The sequence below is a fragment of the Podarcis erhardii genome (genome assembly GCF_964252035.2).
Source record: "Podarcis erhardii genome assembly, chromosome: 2".
NCBI classification, from domain to species: Eukaryota; Metazoa; Chordata; class Lepidosauria; order Squamata; family Lacertidae; genus Podarcis; species Podarcis erhardii.
In genome coordinates this window covers 56,923,959-56,948,106 of record NC_138498.1, presented here as the reverse complement: position 1 = coordinate 56,948,106, position 24,148 = coordinate 56,923,959, and the positions used below count along the sequence as shown (strand labels likewise).

Sequence of the window (24,148 nt, the reverse complement as noted above, 5' to 3'; positions counted from 1 at the left end):
ATCACCTGCACACCTGTCCCAAATCCCTGGCCTACCTGGCAGCAAGACAGTATGACAGGTATGTCCGGAGTCCATCCACATGGCCAAAGTCCAAACCAAAGCACAGTCCCTCAGAGATCCTGAAGTATCCAAGTAGTTGAGCAGACACAGCACCTCAGCTCCGCTGCCCTTGTGTACTCTGCATGCTGATTGCAGCATGTGGGCTTGATGAGGCAAGTGAGCCTCACCTGTTCTGAGCCTACTCCAGCTAAGGAATCACACACCTCCTCTCAGAGCTAGCGAGCCCCACCTGGCCAGCTTTCTTCTCCCTATGCCTCAGAGCCTGCTGTGTTTGAGGAGACAGGGGCTTCTCTGTCCCTAGAGATGGGTCCTGCTCCTCTGGTTCTTGTGTCCCATTGCCTCACCATCCTCCGTCACTCTGTGAGTACTTCCTACACCAATCTCTCCTTCCCCTTCCCCAGCTCGCCCTGGTGTGTACCAGTCCTGGGACTCTGTATGACAAAGTGAGAAGCCGTGATGGCTTAAGCATTTTTGCAAAGGTCCCAACATTTGCGTGGCAATTGTAGGCTATGCAAGGACTGCAGAGAAACCTGAACCTGTGTTGTTATTATTACTCCTTCAAGTGTCCTTTAAGAAGTTAAGTGTGTTTAGGAATGTGTTATGTCATGAGAAGGGATGTGGGCTTTGGGTAAGACTGCAGCATAAGAAAGTAAAGTAATAAGGGTGGTGGGCTTTCCTTATAAGCCATCAAGATAAGGCATTGGACAGGCACGTCAGTACTCTCACTAACTGAAAGAGAGAATGAGAAAGACTTTTGTTAGGAGAGAGACAGTGTTAACGGAAAAATCCGAGGGCTCCCTTGGACAAAAACAAAGACACCAACCAGGATAACTTGGAGCAAAACAGCAGCTTGTAGGCTTGGCCTTTATTGAACTGTTGCAACAGGGTGCTCCCCTCACTTGCAGGAGAGAGGAAGGACCCAGAAAAATGGTGTGCAAGGCCTTATAAAGACTTTTGAAATTGCCACCCTGTAGATCAAGACCACCCCCAGAACCATCATACATACATCACAGAAGGGGTGTAACCTAAGACCACCCCTCAGATACATCACACCTTCATCACAGAAAGGAGGGGTTGAGGGAGGAGTTGCGGTGGTAACCTGAGTGTCCTGTCACCTGGCTGGTTCCCCCTTTCCCCCTCCCCATGAGTACTTTCCAGGTGACAGAGGGGAATTTGTAGTTTCCTGCCCCCAGAGGGAAGAGCTGATTATTGTCCTTTGTTCCAGTCAGTGCTGAATCCACTCCCATATGCAAGTTCTTTGTGATCTTGATGGTCTTCTGTCTAGGACCATCAGGGTCGGCATAGCAACTGGGCAGGGCTCCTGTGTATGTGCTGGTATGCTCAAGGGATTATGGCTGCCCTGTATCAAACCTTCCCCATTTTGTAGTCCTTCCTTCATGGAGTAAAATAAAAGTGGAACAGTGCAAATCCGATGCATGGTTGCTTTTCTATGAATTTATAACAGAAGCGTGGCATATGTAGTGTGTGTGTGAAGTTTGTAGAAACTGAATGATGGGGGGGGGGGTGTTCCTGCGACAACAGCAGTTGTCCGAGTTATGACAAGACTGGGAGTGGTGACATTTGTTTATAAGACAGTTCCGACTTACAAGGCAATTAGAAAACATGTTGAGGGTGATATTATTATTATTATTATTATTATTATTATTATTATTATTATTATTATTATTACTGGAGGGAGGGGGAGAGAGAACAAAAGAGAGAGCGAGAACAAAAGAGAGAGTGAGAGAGCGCAGATGGATTACTCTATAACTGTTTGGTGCTGAATGTCAAAGCTAGCTCAAGAGGAAAAGAGCAGCTAGGTGGCGCTGGTGAGTCCAACTCTTCTCACCATCCCAGCATTTCCACACACTGATAGACACCCACTCATCCATTCAGGGCAATACTAGTGCAATTCTTCTTCTCTTTAATTGTTTATTAGTGTTTTTGACAAAGTGTTGCTATCAGGAGTGGGGCTTGAGGTGAAGCCTGGCAATGGCCCAGAGGTGAGACCAGGGTGGCTAGTGGAGAATGGCAAGTTGAGTCCAGTGCAATTAGGAATGTGCCACAAGCAGAAACAAATGTTCACGAATTTGACGTACGTATTTACAGAATTAAGCACACAGAAGGCCTTGTAAAACACAGTCCACCCTCCATCTCACTGTACAAATGGGAATACTGAGGACGATTAGGCCAAGGCTTAATGTGACCATTCTCCAGAGTGTCACAATTTTGTGCGAGGGATTCAAGTGCATAGTACTTAGTTGCAGAGCAGGTGATTGCTTTGAAGAGCTTTAAGCTGTTTTAAAAGGTTGTTTTAAACTGTTTCTAGAAGTCTTATTTGTATTAGTGTAGATATATTTCCCTTCCTGGGCTCGTTTTAGTAAAAAGAATACTCAAATTTTAAGTGTGCACAATTACAGTGAATTAAAGCACTCCATCACCCTAGCACAATAAATCTTTTAAAAATACATATTTTTGTGCTTAGGAAAGTGATGAGCAAATGCACTGAAAAGTGTGAGGTGAACAAATTTATTGGGTTTGTAATCCTTGTTGCTGGTTCAGCTTTACCCAATAAAGTGTAATGTCAAGCCCAATTCATACCGCTTCACAAATGACTCGATCCAAGTCTTCTTAAAATCAAAGGAAAACACTTCACTCTTGCTCAAAATTTTATTGTGTGTTCGGTAACTTAAATATTTTCATTATTAACTTAATATAAAAACAGCACATAAGAAATCTATATCAATTTAAATACAGAATAAATGCAATTGCAGTACAAACATGTATAAAATTATTCTTCAGTACAAAATGAGGAAAGTTTATGAAAACAATAACAGTACCAATTACATAACTACAAACAAGAAAATATATAACTATGGTTTTAAATATTAAATAATGGTCATAACTCTTATGGTTACTAATTTCAACAAAATATCTCATTTATTGTAACACTTAATCACAGGTTTGTTTTCTAATCTTGATAAGAAAATATTTATAATATAAAATATTAAATATGTTAAATAGAACAGAAATAAATAAGTTCAACCCAATGTCATGAAACTGCTAAGAGGAAATAAACTCTATTTCAGTGCTTTCACACACCCCTCCATCTTTATGAATGGATGGATAGATGCAGACAACCATTTTACAACACATCTGACCAAGATTTATGCTGACATTTTCTGTCGGACTTGACAGAACAAATCAGACAGCAGTGACATACACGCACACCATGTTAAACTACTGCTTGGTAAAAAGTCATCAGTTGCAACTATATAACAACAAATTTAAGAAATAAAATAAAAATGGATTCCCTGCTGATGTTAAGGCATGCCTTGATAGAAAATGCAACCCGCACAGAGCACTTTTAACAAACTACAATTCCCAGGATTCTTTGGGGAAGCCATCTGACTGAAATGCACGGTGTGCATGCAGTCTGAAAAAGTGTCTCATATGAAAATGCCCTAAATCCATGGACTCTCCTGTGGGATAAGAGGGAGGAATATTGCTGTACTGTACTATATTTGCCTTAAATTTTTTGCTTCTGGTTCAACCTGTTTCCACCTTCAGTTCCTAGATGGGCACTTAAAGGCTGCTGCTGCCACACTTGGGCACAACCAGACTTCGAGAGAGCTTCTTCTTCTTTCATACCCTCCTCCAACATTTCTCTGATGAAAATAGGGACGTCCCATTCAAGAATGATAATTTTATACCCAACACATCTTACTGGGTTGCCCCAGTCACTCTGGGCTAGCTTCCAACATATAATAATACATGAAACATTAAGAAAACTTTCCTATATAGTACAGGGTTGCTTTCATACAGTTTGGGGGTCGGATGACTCCATATCTTCCGACACTTCTCCAATTAAAATAGGGATGTCTTAAGGAAAAGCAGGACATTCTGGGATCAAATCAGAAACCGAGATGGCTTCTCTAAATCAGGAATGTCCCTGGAAAATAGGGCACTTGGAGGGTCTGTTCTTTGTTCCAGTCATTTTTTAAGGAGATGTTCTTTTGTGACCCCAAATAATCTTGGGAACTGTAGTTTACCCACCACAAAGCGACAACTCCCTGCCCCATTACCAAACTACAGTTCCCAGGATTCTTTGGAAGAAAGCCATGGACTTTAAACGAATGGTGTGGATTTGATTTTGGTCCTCAAATCTTTGCCCACGGTAGCAGCCTCCAAATACATATGATGACGCTCAAGGGTCTTTGAGCTCACTGATGTGGGTAGTTTGTATTATTATTGATTTTCTTTTTTTCCTGGCTGGAGAAATTAATTATTGCTTTAACCCTTTCGATAGCAGACATTAAGAATAACAAACACAAATGAAGTGTTGGTTTCCAGGACAATGTCAGATGCCATGGTTTCCTATGAAACAAACATCTTCTTACTCCTTATGATGTACACTTTTAGCTCTTCGCACAGTTGGCATATAAGTGGCTGACGTAGTTTTGTAGTCTGAGGCAGAATTCCTTCATTAGCATGTCATCATCGTTTGGTAAAGTGCAGCTGGTCTTTAAAGGGAGACAAAAGGAGAGTTGATATGGCTGCACAGCGCCAACAGTACAAAGCTACCAAAACGGTAATTTGTAGAAGTAGGCCTGAACGAATTTTGGCTCATTCAGAAGATTATTATTATTATTAGTAGTAGTAGTAGTAGTAGTAGTAGTATTGTTTTAGAGACAGATGATTAGAGCTGATCTCTTAGGTCAAGATAAAGCAATTTATAAATATGCTTGTAAAAATATATCTGTAATGGGGTGTGGGGTTGCTTGTGCGTAAAGCGCAAACTGCTCCAGGCTGAGTAGTTTGGACAAAACTTTTTCCCCCAGGCTGGACAGTCAGTACACCATGACTGTCTCAATCACTGGAAGAATCCGTCAGTGGGCGTTTCCTGAATTTCTTCCAACATAAGAGTTCTTTCACACCCAATCGTCGTCTCCCTTCTCTGCGCGAAAGCTGTCTGCGCAGAGTGGGCGTCCCCAGAGGAGGTTCTGTGCTCTCCCCGCTGGTTCCACTGGAAGAGTACTGGAGCCTTCTCTCCGCAGCTCCCTCAGACTCCCCTTTCTCCCTGGTGTCACCTCTATCTCCTTCCCCAGCGGAAGCGTCCTCTCTCCCTTTGCTGGTTCCCTCTCCAGCATCATCATTAGGGAGCCTCAGCGCCACCCTTGGCTCCGATGGCAGTTCCCTGACAATATCCCATACTGGAATCCCTCCCCAATAGTGTCTGAAAGGGGCAGGGGCAAACTTTCTCTCTACCACAGGCTCATCCACACATTTTCTTGGCCCATATTCTGATCGTATTTAAGTACTGATTAATTCTCACAGGTCTGAGAGCTTCTCTCATCATTCTGTGGCTGTGCCTTGCAAAAGGCCTATCTGACCTGCTGGATCAAAGTTTGGTTAAGCAAATCTCTCTTCAGATTTTCCGCACATCTGATAAGATCTGAGTCAGCGAATAAGATTGGATTTTCACAAGATTCTCACTGATGGGAAATATATATGTTCAGAGAATACTCACTTGGTTGTCAAACAGCTCTGGGTGTAACTGGATCTTAGACACAGTTTTGTTGCATTCAGTTGGACTGCTTTTTGCAACTTTATCGAGGGCACAGTGGACATCCAAAAATACGTTTTTGTAAGTTTGACACTGTTGAGAAAAGTTCAAAGTTGAATGTAGAATGACTACTTCAATACATACTGAGTACAAGGTTTGTTCATATTTCTTACTTGACACAATACTTTTTTTAACTGAACTACTTGTTTAGGGAGATAATGTTCTCAAGACTCAAGTTACTTGTTATAATTATGTATAATCTAATTTATTTATGTTTCATGCTATAGCGGATCAATCCCTGGTGGTTTCCCCTTGGTCAGCTACTTGCATGGCATACATAATTACAAAAATCATGTGTGTCTTTTAACATGTTATTTGAAGTGTAATAACAATATTCCCAAAAAAGCACATGTCTTTCTAGAAGGATGTCACTTCCAAGATTGTAAGACTGAAATCCTAACCATGCCTTCTAAGAAGTAAGCCCTCCTGAGTTCAGTAGGACTTACTTCAAGGCAAGAGTGTATGACAATACAGCTTTAGGCTGCAATTCTAACCACACTTACAGTGGGGTAAAGCCTAATGAATTCAGTAGGACTACGTAACTTGTGAATAGACATGGCAAGGATTCTGCTGTTTCTCTCCCAACTAAGTACTTCCTTGTACTCCAGACTGAGACAGGCTTAAAGATTTAATGAGAAGGCCTCAACACTTGCAGAAGCAAGGCTCCTTTCCTACATACCACTGGTTGGTCATAACAAGGCATTAGGTAAAGGTAAAGGGGCCCCTGACCATTAGATCCAGTTGTGACCGACTCTGGGGTCGTGGTGCTCATCTCGCTTTATTGGCTGAGGGAGCCGGCGTAAGCTTCCGGGTCATGTGGCCAGCATGACTAAGCCACTTCTGGCGAACCAGAGCAGCGCACGGAAACACCGTTTACCTACCCACCGGAGTGGTACCTATTTATCTACTTGCACTTTGATGTGCTTTCATAGAATCATAGAATCATAGAGTTGGAAGAGACCAAAAGGGCCATCAAGTCCAACCCCCTGCCAAGCAGGAAACCTTTCGAACTGGTAGGTTGGCAGGAGCAGAGACCGAGCAACGGGAGCTTACCCCGTCACAGGGATTCGAGCTGCCAACCTTCTGATCGGCAAGTCTGAGGCTCTGTGGTTTAACCCACAGTGCCACCCAGGTCCCTAACAAGGCATTACATAGTTTGTAAATTTCTGCAACCACATTTTTCATAGTGGTTTAAAGTTCTATGAGCCTGAACCATATCACGTATTGTGAAGAGACCTGCCTGAATCAAATGAAGTAGCAGGCTGAGAAGCAGCGCATCCAAAAACCTTTATAACTGAGGAAAGCAATTTTTATTTATTATTAAATAAAAAGTAATATATTGATATTTATGAAAAAAATGCAATTTTCTCCAGTGCATAATTTATATTTTATCCTGTACTGAGAAACTGTGTTGCAATTCCCAAGTGTTGAGAACTTTTTCAGTGGAATTGCTTTTTTGCAACCTGATAATTTCGTGTCCCTTCCACTGCCCTGCCATAGCAACAAACGTTTTGACTATATGGACAGCAATCTGTAGCATTTCAAAATAATGAATAAAGAATGGCTTGATGCCAACTGTGGACACTCCTCAATAAAGTAGCCATATAAATACAGAAGATTTTCTAAATGTCCGTTCAGCCCACCCACCACATGCCCCAAACAGCTCGGTTTTTGCTGCTAAACACTTTCAAGCTATACATTTTGGGTTAAGGACATAAACTTTTCACTTACAATTTTCTCAGCATTATGTTCAAAGTGAATCTTTCTTATTTCTTCATTACCACAAGATGAATTCTGTAAAACAAAAGGCAATAAATTGGTTAAGGAAGGAAACTTTGGCAAGCGAGTCCTGACTCGCTGGCTAGACCTTGGGCTGTTTCCTGCACCCACTCTCATTTCCATTTTAGAGGAAGGAAGTGCATGCTGGTCTTCTTCAAACATGGACTAGACTGATTCAATGAGAAGGAGTTTCTCAATGGCTACAGTAATTCAACATGAAGTCTTCACCTCCAAAGGCAGCGTATGTGTGATTACCAGATGTTGGGGACAACCAATTGCCAGCATCATGGCTCATTTGTAGGTTTGTCAAAGATACCAGGCTGGGTGTTCCTGAAAAAATGATGTTCTGCAAAGGACTTCAGGAAGACTTTTTTTAAAAGCCTAAAACTGTAAACCATGCAAGCTGAACTGAGTGAGGGGAACACATTTGCCCTCATATAGAAGAAACCTGAATCCATTTGTGAAAACAATCTATTACAGGCAGCTTGTTCCTATATATTTCATGCACAGAAGCCTACCAGCATGAGGGAACATGGTTAAAGGGGTAATAGGTTGGCCAGTATCATGTATATTGTGCCAGTTGCTCTAAGATACACTGTAGAGCCATGGACTTCAGCATCATATCTCTGGATTCTGGTCCCTGGGCAGAGCAGAATGTGTGACCTGTAATTTCAGTTCTAGATTTTACAAAGAAAGGAGATTACTCTGTGGTTTCCTTGTTGTCTCATTGTTCTGAGAGCATATTCACTAAATAATTGTTACTGGTTTCTGCTTATATTAATGCTTATGATTCTAGATTAGATACTAGCCCGGTCCACTAACAGCAACTCGCAAATATCTTAAGCTTTCAGCAGCACAATTTTTATCCAATAGTTACTTACTTTTACACTTTCTATCCTACCTTTCTGCAAAGTGCTCAAAGTAGCATGCATCAATGAATAATTACTGAAATCATTGTTGAATGAAAGGAAAGTTCTGGTGTGGTTTAGAATTAATAATGTAATGAAGATTTTGTCTAGTACCTATACACTTGCAAAATAATAATATATTTCTTTTTTAAAGTGGCAATCATGGTAAAGATTCTGAATCAGTAGCATCATCAACATGCTGCTGTTAAAGGTTTCCTAGAAAGATAAAACACTGATGCTTCCAAGGAATGAATCTGAATATTGAGTAAAGTGATACATCCTATTGAACCATTTATGTTGTGTAAAAAAGTACAACCCTTTTTCTTCTTCTTCTTCTTAGCACATTTTGAGAGAGAGAGAAAAGTTAGCACATTTTGCCAACGGAAGTTGGTTTAATACCAAAACATCCTCCTTGCCTTCTTTGTGATTGTTCAATGAGCAATAAATTGGCCACAATACATAATGACATGACAATAAAAACAAATATGATATTTGACTTACCTTTAAGCTCTCACATGCTGGACCAAGGCTGGTGTTTAACTTTGCAACATATATTTTAAATTTTCTATCATCCATCAGTTCTGGTTGTCTTAATGGAGTGGTAGAGACAATATCTACCAACAAGCAGATTGCCAGGATTGCTTTCAGAAACACGGGCATCGTCCTTTTGATTATTAGGCACTACAGCAATCCTTACTGCTTGTTGCTCCTTTGCAAGCTGAATATTTATATGTGTAACAACGGAAAAAAAGATAGCTGTCAGTATGTGCAGAATCTCCACCCTCCTCAAAATCGCAAAACCACATCAATCTTGACATCATGGTCATAATGAGCAATTGTTGCTATTCAATGGAAATCCTATCAAGTTATATCTGATAGGACTTCATCTTGTACAGGATTATCTATGCTTTCGGCCCAAATTAGAATGTCCAGGTGGTTCCCTATTTTCCCCCCCAATTTTACAAAATTTACACATTTACAGTCACCAAAATACAAACCATACATTTCACCTTGACTTCCCTTCCCCCTGTTCCATGTTTCATTTTATTTAACCTTTACCACTGCATATTCTAGTTATTTCATGTTCTTTCCCCCCTTTTTATCTCAGTTTGCATTATACTTCTGAATTTACTCTAATCAGTTTTAATTGGTTTACAATAGTTTTTCAAATATTCTAAATATTTCAAATCTTTTCCAGTGTTCCTGAAAGTCTCTTTCTTCCTGGTCTCTTATTCTACTAATTAAACTTACCATTTCTGCATAGTCCATCAGTTTCATCTGCCATTCCTGCTTTGTGGGTGTTTACCCTCCTTCCATTTCTGAACATATACCATTTGGGCTGCTGTAGTTGCATACATGAAAAGATTTTCCTTTCATTTTTCCCTTTTTTTAAAGGAATTCCCCCCCCCCCCCGCCCCGGATCTCTAGGTACATCTGAAACAATTCCTAAAAGAAAAGCTTTTTACAAAGGGCCTCCCCCCCCTCTTCATTTCATTGTGTATCATCTCCCAGAAGCCCTTAGCCATTTTGCATGTCCACCACATATGATAGAAAGTACCTTCTTTCTCTTTACATTTCCAACAAATATCTGATTCTGACTTATACATCTTTGCTAATTTACTAGGCTTCAGATACTACTGATAATTTTCATAAAATTGTAACATGCTATAAATTTTAAGTCTTTCTTCCATAATTTCTCATGTGCACTGAATTCTATATTATGTTCTATACCCCTCGCCCAATAGCTTATTTACCAGTTCACCTTTTGTCTCCCATTCTAGTAATAACTTGTACACTCTAGAAATAAGTTTTTTTCTGTATTCCAGTTTCCTGGTCTAGTTCAGAGTGCTAGTATTAATCTTCAAAGCCCCAAGTTGCTTGGGGACAGGACACCCGTAAATCATTTCTCCCCACATTTGACTGCCTGGATTTTAAAATTGGATCCCTTATCTACCACCATCCCCAACTGCCTCATGGTGTGAGGTGGGTGAAGAAAACGTCTTCTCTGTGGCAGTGGCAGGGCTAGCCAACCCATGAGGCATTATGAGGCAGTGGCCTCAAGGTGGCAGTCATCAGGCAGTTGGGAGGGGCAGCAGATTTGACCTTGGGGGAGCGCACCGCTCATTCCCTCATCCATTTTCTATTTTGCCTCTAGTAGCAAAACATCCTGGACCATCTGTTGGCAATGGACTAGTTTTTAATGGGTGCAGACCTTTTATTTTTCCATGCCTGTTGGCAACTATGTTTTTTACTGTTGTTGTTTTTTTAAAGTTTTCGAACTATTGTTGTTTGCTCCCTCTTTGCTGTGTATGTAAACAAAAGGTAAAGGTAAAGGACCCCTGGATGGTTAAGTCCAGACAAAGGCGACTATGGGGTTGCGGCGCTCATCTCGCTTTCAGGCTGAGGGAGCTGGTGTTTGTCCACAGTCAGCTTTCCCGGTCATTTGGCGAGCATGACTAAACCGCTTCTGGCACAATGGAACACCATGACGGAAATCAGAGCTCATGGAAATGCTGTTTACCTTTCCACCACAGCGGTACCTATTTACCTACTGGAGTGCTTCCGAACTGCTAGGTTGGCAGGTGCTGGGACAGAGCAATGGGAGCTCACCTCATCACGGGGATTCAGACCTTTTGATTGCCAGGCCCAAGAGACGCAGTGGTTTAGACCACAGCACCACCCGTGTCCTGTGTATGTAAGAACTGCTGGAGGCTACACTGTTTCTTAGTATTTACTCCACTTTGTCAAAGATCATAAGATTTATGACTGCACCAGTTCTCATTTTGGATCATGCCCCAGTGAGTTTAGTGCTACAGCCACTTTGAAATGACTCGCCTCACCAGTGGAGACTCAGTTCCTTCCTACTTAGGACGCCATTTTTCTCTCAGCCATACAGTAATTTATTGAAATAGCACAGCCTCTACTAATGGGATGTATTGAAATCATACTTATGGCGTAAAATAATCTCACAAGCCTTAATTAATAGTAGGAAGAGACTCAAAGTTTTGATGCATATGGAGATTAAGCAGTGGGAAAGACAAACTGGACAGTTATATAAAACACCTTTTGCTCATGACTTGCTCTTGTAATAAAATTAGGTTCGTAATGTCCAGCATGCTGGTTATCTCATGGCATGCATGTGCCCGGCGTACTGGAAATCAGAAGAACAAGTCGGCAAATTCCTTGTGTAAAAACTCAAGGAAATTCCATCCAAGCCAACTATTAATGAGATAAAATAGAAATAGCAACAGAAACAGACCCACAGAATCCATTGATGCTTTACATTGTAGAAGGACCTTTGTAGAAGGAGACCACTGGTTTTAGGAGTTACAGGTGGCAGCAACATCTAGATCTCAGCAGAATGTCCTTCAAAGTCTCTTCTCTGCTTCTGAAGTAGGGGGAGCATAGGAAGCTTCCTTATAATGAGGTCATCCAGGTAGCACTGTATGCACAGTTACTTCATTTATTTATTTTTTAAAATCATATGCAGTTAAACAGGGTCTTTATTCCCCCACCTTTTTATTTTTAAACAGTATACCCGAAGGAGCATCTCCACCCCCATTGTTCACCCCGGACACTGAGGTCCAGTTCCAAGCGTCTTCTGGTGGTTCCCTCACTGCGAGAAGTGAAGTTAAGGGAACCAGGCAGAGGGCCTTCTCAGTAGTGGCGCCCGCCCTGTGGAATGCCCTCCCATCAGATGTCAAGAAAATAAACAACTATCCAACTTTTAGAAGACATCTGAAGGTAGCCCTGTTTAGGGAAGTATTTTATGTTTGAAGTTTTGAACTATCCAACTTTTAGAAGACATCTGAAGGTAGCCCTGTTTAGGGAAGTTTTTGATGTTTGAAGTTTTATTCTGTTTTTAATATTCTGTTGAAAGCCGCCCAGAGTGGCTGGGGAAATCCAGCCAGATGGGCGGGGTAGAAATCATAAATTATTATTATTATTATTAAACAAGGTTTCTTTTTCCCCTTCCTCATTTTTATAACGGCGTCCCCCCTTTCTCTCTCTTTGAAACATGTCTTCCCAGTGCTTGACACCATTAGTGGTTGTCATTTTAATTTCCTGCAGTGCTCCCAAGCAACAATACATTGGGGCATTGTGGGAAGTTAAAATGGCAGTTGTCTGGTGCCAGTTATAGTGTCATTGGTCAAAGGAGCACAGTCACTTCTGCTGGGTAAATCAATCAGGGATGCTCATTAGCAGAGGAGGTGACTCTTGCCAAGAGGCCTCTCAAGTCTTAGAATAGCCCTGAAATTAAAACATCATGTCCCAGGGTTTTGTCAAGTCCTCTGGAATGAGGTCCTTAGTGATGTTTGTGGATTCTCGACTGCAGCTTATGCAAACTGCTGAACAATGTTCAGGACTAGGAAGTACAGTGGTACCTCGGGTTACATACGCTTCAGGTTACAGACTCTGCTAACCCAGAAATAGTACCTTGGGTTAAGAACTTTGCTTCAGGATGAGAACAGAAATTGCGCAGCGGCGGCGTAGCAGCAGTGGGAGGCCCCATTAGCTAAAGTGGTGCTTCAGGTTAAAACCAGTTTCAGGTTAAGAACGGACCTCCAGAACGAATTAAGTACTTAACCCGAGGTACCACTGTAATTGTTCCAGCTACATATATATTTTTCCAGTCTGTATGTGACAACCCAGTGATGTAGATTAATAAAAAGAGCATAGTAGGTGACAACAGTTAAGCATTTATTTCATAAATCGCCTCTCACCTTTCCTCCTCAGGAAACATGGGGACTAATGATACTGACTTGTCCCCTACAGCATGGTCCCCATTGCCACCTACTGAGTTAATCAACTCTCTTTTTTTGGTAAAAAAAAAATGAGGTACAGGTACTCATATCTTGATAAACTTGCTGTGGGTGCCAGTTCTTCCTCTAGTTTGAATCATAATCACTGGAGGCGGTGAGCGTCCTGTGTGAGTGTCTGGAGGTGTTTGGAGGGTGGTTAACGGATTGAGGTCACATCCCGACAAGACAGAAGTTCTGTTTCTGGGGGACAGGGGGCAGGCAGGTGTGGATGACTCCCTGGTTCTGAATGGGGTAACTGTGGCCCTAAAGGACCAGGTGTGCAGCCTGGGGGCCATTTTGAACTCTCAGCTGTTCATGGAGGCGCTGGTCAGCATTGTGTCCAGGGCACACAAAGAAGTGCTTCAGATGATGCTTGTAGGATATTCAGAAGCCTTAGTGCCTCTAACTGTGGAGATGGAGGATAGTCATCATGGCTAGTAACTTTTGATAGCCCTCTTCATGAATTTGCCGAATACTCTTTTAAAGCCATCCCAAGTTGGTGGCCCTCACTGTCTCCTGTGGAAGTTCCATAGTCTAAGAAGTGCTTTCTTTATCTGCCTTGTATCTTCTAACATTCAGCTTCTTTGGAGGCCCATGAGTTCTAGTGGTGCGAGAGAGGCATACAAACATTTCTACAAGGCATGCTTAATTTTATGAATTTCTGCCGTGTCACCTCTTGCTTATATTTTCTCTAAACTAAAAAGTCCCGAATACTGCAAGCTTTTTTCATAAAGGAGCCGCTCCATCACCTTGATGGTTTGCCCTTTTCTGAAACTTTTCCAACTCTACAGTATCCTTTTTGTGGTGAAGCTACCTCAAGAACGGTACACGGTATTCCAAATGAAGTCGTACCATAGGTTTGGAGAATGGCATTATGATAGTGGTAGTTTTATTTCAATGATCCTTTCCTAATGATCCGTAGCATGGAATTTGCCTTTTTCTCGGCCATCGCACATTGGGCTGACATCTTTATTGAACTATCCACTATGATTCCAAGGTTTCCTTCCTGGTCCATCACAAATAGTTCAGATCCCATGAGCGTATATGTGATTATTATTATTATTTGTCCCAACACAAAATGAAGGGGAAATGTGTGTGCGTCCTATGGGGCGAATGCAGGCTTTTGCTGAAGCCTGGAGAGCGAGAGGCATCGGTGCGCACTGACCCCTCTCGTTCTCCAGGCTTCAGGAAGCTATCTGCAAGCCTTGCGTGCCCGGCGGGAGGTCCCGCCGGGCGCACGAGGCTTGGGGCGGCAGCCTGCCGCCTAAAGCACGCAGAGCCCTCCAGAGGGCTCCCCGTGCTTCGGACGAGTGTGTGCAAGCCTTGCGCGCCCGGCAGGAGGTCCCACTGGGCGCGCGAGGCTTGGGGCGGCAGCCTGTAGCCCGAAGCACGCGGAGCCCTCCGGAGGGTGCCCCGTGCTTTGGGCAGGTGTGCGCAAGGCTTGGGGCGGCAGCCGCGGTTGGGGGGGAAATAATTTTTTTTTATTCATTCCCCCCCCCCAAAAAAAACCGAGGTGCGTCCTATGGGCCGGTGCGCCCTATAGGACGAAAAATACGGTAATTAAGTTACAGTACAATGGTATACATGCCTATTCAGAGTTACGGTAAGTCTTTATGCTTAAAGGGCCTTACTCCTAGCTAATTTGGTACAGAATGGCAGCCTAGGCTTTGCTTTATGGTTACTATTGGGGGAAGCTGGGTTTTGTACCTTTGACAGCAATACGGCAGGCAGAAATTCAACAGGTTAAGAATTTTCTTGTATGGAAATACAGTGGTACCTCGGGTTACATATGCTTCAGGTTACATATGCTTCAGGTTACAGACTCCACTAACCCAGAGATAGTGTTTTAGGTTAAGAACTTTGCTTCAGGATAAGAACAGAAATCGTGCTCCGGCGGCGCGGCAGCAACAGGAGGCCCCATTAGCTGAAGTGGTGCTTCAGGTTAAGAACAGTTTCAGGTTAAGAACGGACCTCCGGAACGAATTAAGTACTTAACCTGAGGTACCACTGTACAGTTATGGAACAGCTTTACCATCATTGTACTCTCTATAATTTTTGTGTTATGACATGTCCGCCTCTCCACAGCCATTTTCTGATATACCACAGAAACACCCAGCAGCCATTCTGTGGCTGGCACCTTCATAATTTGAAATGTGCCCATTGGTCCAAAAATGTTGACGACCCCTGCCTTCAGGTAACAAGTGACTAATATGCCAAATGAATGAATGAATTAAAGAAAATAAAAATAAAATAAAATAAATAACTCTAGAAACATCTCTTCACTTGCCCCCATTGAAACATACTGCAGTTGGGTTCCCTTTAGTTGGATGCTATGATATAAAAGGCAGGGTAGGAATACATAAGTACTGCTTAGTTTACAATCTTTTGTTGCAATTTTTATTATTATTTGTGAACTGCCCTGAGTTTGAGTTAATCGCTGGCACTACTTGATGTTGAAATAAATAAATATTCCCCCACCTACCCACCCCCAAACCCAAGCAATCTGTGTACAGATTTACCAAGAAAAATCAATAAAATAATTAACAAAAATCTATGCCGAGTTCCTGTTATATTATATGCATAAAACGATGTTGAAACCAAGAACAGTTAAAAAGTCAGTTAATAACTTTACTCTTATTCCTTCTGTTGTCTTCTGGGTCTAGACTGTGGTTGGATGATGCAAACTGGAAGCTACCAGTAACCACAATGACATTGTGCGGATTAAATAGTGATTTTTAGCTCAGAATAGAATCATAGTTGCTGTCAGCCTCCAGCCTCTCAACAATCCTACGCCAATCTAAAAGGCATTGCATACCTCTAGTGATGTCAGAGTAAATACTAATCAGATGCTGAAAAATTAATAGACACTTATTTTTAGTGGGGAAATGTGACAATAGCTGTAACAACTGCTAAGTGAATGACGAAAGAGAGTTAGTTGAACGTTCAGCTTCCTCCTTCCTTGGTAACATGGCATGAGCCAAGCTGAGAATTTTAAAAACACTCAGGATGAACATATTCTAAAGAATTAGAAGCATATAGAAGAGAGCTGTTCTAAAGAAAAAGAAAATACTCGATAAAAATGTGGGCGGCACTTGTAAGCTCTCTCCCCCACCCCCCAGCCTGACAGGCCTTTACAGAAACGTGGAACCACATTCCCAGACCTGCTAGACATAGCAACTGGGGTGCCCACCTGGAGCTGCCATGTCAGGAATATAGAAGCAATTGTAAAGTATTAAATTTGGGGGGTGGGAGTATAGGGGGAGAAACCTTAATTATGTGTTTCACTTTCACAACAGAAGTAAAACATTGCCTGTTAAAAGGGGAGCATCTATAAAACCGCTAAATTCAGGGCTTAAAATTACATTGATTCAGAAATTCTCTTTCCTTTTTAATACTTGACATTCAAAACACTCCAAAAGAAACATTCTCTATAGTTCAACCCTCTGAATCAAGAGCATCTCCAGCAACCACACTAATTATCTCAAAAGAACCAACAAAGTGAAATAATGCCTTCCACACAGAGAATATTAATTTATTTTAATTATTTTAAAAAAATTATAAAAACTTCCAGCTCATTTTAAAGAACTATCAAGGTGTTGTACAATAAAATCATTAAAATATCATAAAACTCTGACATCATAAGTTAAGGAACGAATGACCAACAGGAAATCAAATTAATTCTCTGAACATGCTTGGTGAAACAAATCTGTTTTCAGCAGGTGGCAAACTATCAGGATTGTAGGTGCCTGTCTAAATGTCTTCTGTAGGTGGTTGATTGCAACGAACAATCAGTGTAAACTGCTTTGATTGCCTTTCTACAATCGAACAGTATATATATTTTTATGAAATAGGTAAACATCAAACTTCTATAGGCTTCTTCAGATGCCAGCTGAAAACTCAACCACTGCCCATGAAGAAGGCAACAGAGTCACACAAGCCTGGCTCCCACCATCTCCACAACGAATAGGGAGACCTGAAGGAGGACTGCAATCACATGCAGCTGAACATGCTTACAATATTCCCTCTGATTGGAGACCGGGCATACGACAATGTCCGCAAAAGGCATTATTCAGTTAACCTCACTGGTGCCCTGGCTGGCTTCTAAAAACTGTTTGTGGATATATGGTCTGATCCTGTGTTGGACTACTTCAACTGGCATGACTCAAGAATGAAGCACTCCAAGAAGTTACATTTGTTTATACCTGCAGAAGGTGTAAAATGAAATGTGTTGAGGATGGAATGTGGCTTCCATTGGCCAAGCAAGACCTAACATCTCTTCCCCTCTTTTTTCTTTTGAAAAGGGAAATTACTGTAAATGGTCCAGGATAGATGGTAGATGCATCTCTTTAACTCTTAGAGAGTGATTTCATGATCACCCCTGGGATGAAAGATTTCCATCACCCCTGGGATGTAATGTCGTTTTCCATTCTGCCCTGTATTCATGCAACAGTTTCCATTATGCTGCAGTTTGACTCCCACCAAAACCTACATTATTTATTCTGCCATCTGCTGTGGTGAAACTATATAACCTACGTATATCACATAAATTAAAATTGAATTACATTATTGCACCCCATTCATTTCATTGCCAAGGAAATGCAATGCAAATGGAGGGGGAATAGTACATAATCATACAAACTGTATTTGCTGGATTGATTTCCATTCCATTCTGGATGTTGGATGAATGTGTGAACATTAGCAATTTCTGGTCCCGTTTTCATCAGAATTCTCCAATGTACCTATCCTCTGGTAACGCTGAGTGTTAAGGTCAGTGATCAGAAGGTCAGTGGTTTGAATCCACACGGCGGTGGTGAGCCCCTGTTGCTCTGTCCCTGCTCCTGCCAACCTAGCAGTTTGAAAGCACACCGGTGCAAGTAGATAAATAGGTACTGCTGCGGCAGGAAGGTAAACGGTGTTTCCATGTGCTTTGGTTTCCGTCACGTTGTTCCATTGCGCCAGTAGCGGTTTAGTCATATTGGCCACATGACCCGGAAAGCTGTCTTTGTACAAACGCCAGCTCCCTCGGCCTTAGATGAGCACCACAACCCCATAGTCGCCTTTGACTGGACTTAACCATCCAGGGGTCCTTTACCTTTACTTACAATCTACTTGTACTTTTGTAAATAAACCACATTTCAGAGGAATAGTTTGATGGTTCATTCCTGCTGTTGTTTAATGTGGTTACAAAGCTTCCTGTACCTCCATTACCGTAATTCTCCATTGTCCATATGATGTTCTCCAAATCTCTGCCTTCCTATACTTTCCCCTTGCTCAATCCCAATTTTCTCCTAATTTCCCCTTTACAGAGTATCCCTGATTGAGAAAATCTACATTAAGGAAAGGCAGAGTATGGGAAGGCAGCGACTGAAGGGGAACGTCATATGGACAGTGGTGAATTAATGGAGGTACAGGAAGCTTTTAATGTTTTATCCTCTTTTTAATATTATGTTGGGAGCCACCCAGAGTGGCTGGGGAAACCCAGTCAGATAGGCGGGGTATAAATAATAAACTTCTTCTTCTTCTTCTTCTTCTTCTTCCTCCTCCTCTTCCTCTTCCTCTTCTTTTATTATTATTAGCTCCCTATCCTAATTAAATGACAGTGTGGATGAGTCCTAAGTCTCATTGTTCAGAGAAATGGGGCGCACATAGTACTTCATACCCCAGCATTGTTTTGAGGCTTTGCCCCCCCCCCCCCCATTATTATTAATATTTTTACTCATTTGTGTTCTGGCACTGTTCTCTTCTCCTTTATGCCTCTTCCGTCCTTTCACCACAGTGGTTGTGGAGTTATACTATGTTGCTGAATAATGAAATACCATTTTGGAATGAATTCATCTTTTCTTTGATTTTCCACCCCCTGTAAACTAGCAGATGATTCTTCAATTCTTCCTTTGACAGGGCTGTTACACCCCCACTGCAGTTTGGTGCAAATTCTGAGAATGCCTCTCCAATGGTTCCTATGAATTTGCTCCACTCACATAATCATAACCATTTCCTCTGCTTCATGTTAGCAGTTTTGGTACCGTCATGGTGATAAAAATCTGTTATCTCTCCCCCTTTCTGAAGTGGCACTTCTACCCCTTAACCCTTTTTCTTGATAACACCAAGATCAAACAAGAAATAAAATGACAGACACCTTTACCCCTATTTGTGTCCCAAATCATAGTCTGCATCTCTGCTTCCCCACGTTTGGCCATTTTCATTTCTATGACGGAAACAGAAATACTAAACCTCATACGGTTCATGCACACACTTACTCCAGTTTTTGCTTTTTATTGTAGAGATGAAAAAGCAATATTAGCATGAGAGAAATCCATACTGATTATATATTTGTGTTTAAATTTTCTAAATCATCATTTATGTCTGACCAAACCCTCAAAGTGGCTTACTATAAAACAGGCACACAAATACATACCATTAAGTCAGGTAATCCAATATATGAGAAAAGATAGAAATAGAATAATTTGTTCCAATCTTCTTCCACTGACTCTTCACCTTGGTCTCGGATTCTGCCAGTCATTTCCGCCAGTTCCATATAGTCAATCACTTTCATCTGCCATTCTTCCCGGGTGGGAAAGTTTATCTAGAGAAACATTGCAAAATTAAGGAATGTTAGAAGGATGTTGGAATGAAGTAATGTGCTTTTAGCAGAAATGATATAAAGGATTAGGTAAAAATGGATTTGTTAATTGGTGAAAGACGAGAATGTAAAATTACAGTATATTAAGATAAATTAATAGGATAAAAACAAAGCTGGAAAGGATTTGCTGAAATATCTAATTGAACTAGAATACAAAAAAGGGAGGTGTGAGGTCAAGGAAATAAGCAAAGGAAACAAAGTTATGTAAAGGTTTGATCTGTGTTTTTTATTTTTAATTGCTTGCATTTTTTCTGTATTTTCTTGTTTTTCTTGTTTTTCTTTTTTTCTCTTTGTAATCTTTAAAAGCTGAATAAATATTATTTAAAAAAAGAAATAGAGTAATTTGGTTTAATACTACTACTACTACTACTACTACTAATAATAATAATAATAATAATAAATTCATTACCTGCCCTTTCTCAGCAGGTCCCGGGAAGATCACATCCATCTGGAAAAGTGTGACTTTGGGGGTAACGTCAAATCATTGGAGTCACAGCGCCTGCTGTGGCTGTAGAAACTGGTATAGGAGAGACACGCATAGTTGCAGCTGGGACAGATGAAGGCATCCAGTTGTGCTGATGTTGGTGTGTGATTAATGGGTTACGGTGAATGTGTTGATCACTACCACCTTGTTCCTTCCCAGCAAAGCACAACCCTTAAGAAGCTGCCTTTCACTAAGGGGTAGTTCCCCTGCTTTTTGTAACTTTCCCCCATGTATATGGTATATCTCTCTTCTCTTTGGCAAGTAAGAGTAAGATTGTCTTCCATGAAAACGGTCTTAACAGTGAGTCCGTGACTGTGGATTCATGTTTCTTCAAAGTCCATGACATCTTAGGTAAACGCTGTTCTCCAATTGGAGCGCTTGCAGGCCAGTGTTTCCCAGTTGTCAGTGCTCATACTATATTTGTAAAGATTTGCCTTGAGGCATCTTTAAACCTCTTTTGTTGTCCACCAGTATTTCGCTTTCCATTCTTAAGTTGAGAATAGAATAGTTGCTTTAGAAGATAATAATCAGGGATCTGGACAACATGTATATAACCTTTCCTTGTGCCTTTGAGAGCCTACTATCCTATATGTGTTTATCTACTGAAGCATTTCCCCACAGAACTGATGAATTTAAAACCTCAACAAAATCACAACCCAGTCAGATGGGTGGCATACAAATAATACATCATCATCATCATCACCATCATTATTATTCTCTGAATCAAAGGTTTGTTTTTGGCTTCCAGACCACAATACCCAATTTGGATAAAATGCAAACCAAAACTTGTTGCTTCCACTCTTGCTAGGGGAGGAGTGAAATGATAGCATTCTGCTCATTCATTGTAAGATATTAGCTATGGCTCACTGTGATGTGTGAATTGGCAGAGAGAGAGACTGCACAAATATGTTGGGAATCCAATTCTTTTATTTCTAGGCATCAACATGCTCAATGTCAAGACATTGTGTCACTATATACAACATAAGGAACACACTTTGTACACAATGCAACCAGAAATTGTAACTCTCAAAAAAGTTAGCGAAACAATAAATAGGGACCAATTTTACATCTGGTATTTACGCCCTTATATACAGACTTGATGGCATGGACTAATAAGCAGTTGCTAGAATGGTAAAGAACACAGGGTAACTAATTCCAAAGGCATGGAGCGAGACATCTCCTCCTATTCTTGTGGTCCAGGAACCGGTTAAGTCATTAAAGAAAACGACTCCACAAAACCCATGCAGACACCATTTCAGATGCTGACCCTGAAACTAAGGAAAAAATTAAAGGCTTTGGGCCAATTTTCCTAAATTAAGACGACTGCTCTGCTGGAGAGGCATCTGTGTGTGCACAAGCAAGGTTGGACTTGCATTGCATGAGTCAACAAAGGACTATGAAGCACTGTACTGTGAACTTTCACTGAAGCTCCTGTTAAGAGTCTCTTGCTCCTTTGTTCAAAACGGTCCTAAGGCTGTGTCTAACCTGGAATGCCACTTTTGAGAAAAACAAAACAAAACCTGTGTGCTATTTTAGACTTGTTAGCATTTTAAGACTAAAGAACTGGCCCAAACTGGCTACAAGCTATATAAAAACAGTGCCCACAACTACGGCAAAATGTTATTTTAAAAACTGAAGAGTCAAGTCTGCCAGGATCCTCCTAAAACTTACTTTTAAGGGACAACATTTGAAATTTGCCTACCTCTTGACAAGCAGGAATTTTAAATCTCCAAAACTAAAGCTAGTCAAGAGAAAGACAAATGTTCCAGCAGTAATCAAAGGTCAATGTATGCATTGGCATTCCAATTGGTCGATTGTAACTATCACATTTCTTCATTAGATGATGCAGTCACACTGTATTTCAGACACAATTTGCATGCCCAATGTGCGTCTTCTGATAACACCACAATTGTGGAGTCACTCACCTGTGGGCTATCAGACAGGTGAGCATTTGGGTGGAGATTCCTTCCTTTGGCAATGACCATTACAACAATGTATGGATTAGAAATGACACCACTGATCTATTCCTAATCCAGCAGAGAGTTAGGAATACATTATGTATGAAAAGAATCAAATCAGCTCCAATCCTTATGCCTATATAAGTGGGTTGAACCAAACTATGAACAAAAAACTCGTCTTTCCCCATTTCCATTTTTTTAATACAAGTTTGCGTTCCATATTCATACTAATTTTTTCCTACAGCTGACATTTAGCTGAAATTGTCAGTAGTTTTCATGTGTGTGTGAGCAATACAGCCTATAGCAATTTAGCACAATCAGTAAGACTCAAGAGTGCCAATCGCAAATCCTGTTATGACAAATTATTATTATTATTTTGAGCATCAGAGTATTTCACAACAACCAACACATTTTTCAGAATACAAGTCGCACAGTTAGTGTCATGTTTAATTTAAAGACTTACAAAATACATACAGTAACAGATATCTCCAGCAGTTGTCACACAATATACTTAGTTACAAAAGAAACAATATTAACACATAATATTGTGTATGGTAGTGGCACCATTTCATAAATAAGAGATTGGAAAAATAACCTGGTGCCAACTAAATATCTGGAATGATGAACAAGGAAAAACTTTTATTTCTTTTAAACTCAAAACAAGTACAGTCGTACCTCCTTTTGTGTCCAGGATCTGTTCCGGAGCCCCAGATGCTTGACGAAAGGGACGCTCGACAAAGCGCCACTCCGCGCATGCACGAAGCGCAATTTAGCTTAGTAACCTGTTCCGGGTTTGCCGTGGACAAAATGGACCCTAAAGGAGGTACCACTGTACAACTAAAGAGAGGGTAAGAATGCACCAACCTGCTGACACTACCATTGCGTAAACACCCTGTAAATCATCACTTGGTAATTGACAATGGAGCAGTTCATGACATCCTCCACAACATTTATTGTTCCTCCACTGAAACACTGAAGGGATGAAGCCCAAGGTGGCTTTCTAAAACGTTCCCAGACTCAGCTGCTTTATCCAAAAACCAGTGTGGCCAGATGATTTAGGTTCACGAATGCAAGAAAAACCTAGCATGTTTTGTTCACGATACTACATTTAAGACTATTTATGATAGCCCCTTCTATAATAATGTCACAGGATTTCATTTTTCAGTTCAGTCTGCCACAGCTATCCAACAGCAACTGTTCTCACTGAAAGTCATCGCAACCTAATGTAAGGGGGATGAAAGATTCAACAGTAGAAAGAGTGAGAGATCACAATGTCCACTCAGACTAGAAATGGCATCAGGTGGGGAGAACGAGTAGTGTTAGTAACTGATGCAAGTGCTGGGGAAAATAATCAGGTGGTGGGCACTTGATGTAGAATGCATGCTGCAACTTCAGTCTAAAGGATTTCTCAGTCTTTACCCTCTAAACCAAAACACGTCCCATCACCACCTAAGGTCTACAACAGTCCATCTTTGTATAACAATATGGAGAAAAGTCTATGCACATGAAGTACATGCTGAAGAAATTAATAAGTTATTTGCACATATGTGGTAGGGGATACTTAAGACAGAAGGGGATTCAGAGCATCCCAAGAACTTGCAGCTACCAGAATAAGTCTGCAGTGGCGCAAAGGCAGAACAACACAAGAGGCAAATGGAAGCAAAACAGGTCTATCAGGATGTGGAATCCTGGTTATCTACTCACAACAGGGCTATTCTGATTAAAATTCAGTCACACACAAAACCTTTTCCAGTCAATTCAGTTCATTTTAAACACACCATATATCCTCAACAGCTTCACCTGCATAATGCCCGAAGCAGGATTAGTAACATTGACAAATTTACAGTCACAATCTGGTTTAGATTGAACATAATATACATGTAACAGATGA

At 41.1% G+C, this 24,148-nt stretch overlaps 1 protein-coding gene across 4 annotated transcripts; it reads right to left on the bottom strand.

Annotated features, from left to right (window-relative positions):
- Positions 1 to 2,869: 2,869 nt before the first annotated feature.
- Positions 2,870 to 10,404, bottom strand: LOC309334412 (uncharacterized protein). Of its 4 annotated transcripts, none has more exons than XM_081848618.1 (5): positions 10,128 to 10,404; positions 8,875 to 9,091; positions 7,418 to 7,480; positions 5,591 to 5,719; positions 2,870 to 4,583 (listed from the first exon to the last, which is right to left on the bottom strand). In XM_081848618.1, exons 2-5 carry the CDS (start codon positions 9,031 to 9,033, stop codon positions 4,479 to 4,481), a joined length of 456 nt encoding a protein of 151 aa, XP_081704744.1. In that variant the 5' UTR covers positions 9,034 to 9,091; positions 10,128 to 10,404; the 3' UTR covers positions 2,870 to 4,478. The 4 variants fall into 4 exon arrangements, 2 of the variants coding, with proteins under 2 accessions (XP_081704744.1, XP_081704745.1); XM_081848619.1 differs by having other exon boundaries at positions 10,136 to 10,404; XR_014153081.1 differs by lacking the exon at positions 8,875 to 9,091 and having other exon boundaries at positions 10,136 to 10,400.
- Positions 10,405 to 24,148: the final 13,744 nt, after the last annotated feature.

Bases quoted from the DNA above. Each gene is read 5' to 3' on its own strand.
- LOC309334412 (XM_081848618.1), bottom strand. From the start codon at position 9,033: ATGCCCGTGTTTCTGAAAGCAATCCTGGCAATCTGCTTGTTGGTAGAT. The intron at 7,481-8,874 runs GTAAGTCAAATA...TTTGTTTTACAG, and splicing joins CAGCATGTGAGAGCTTAAAG to AATTCATCTTGTGGTAATGA. The intron at 4,584-5,590 runs GTGAGTATTCTC...CTCCCTTTAAAG, and splicing joins CAGAGCTGTTTGACAACCAA to ACCAGCTGCACTTTACCAAA.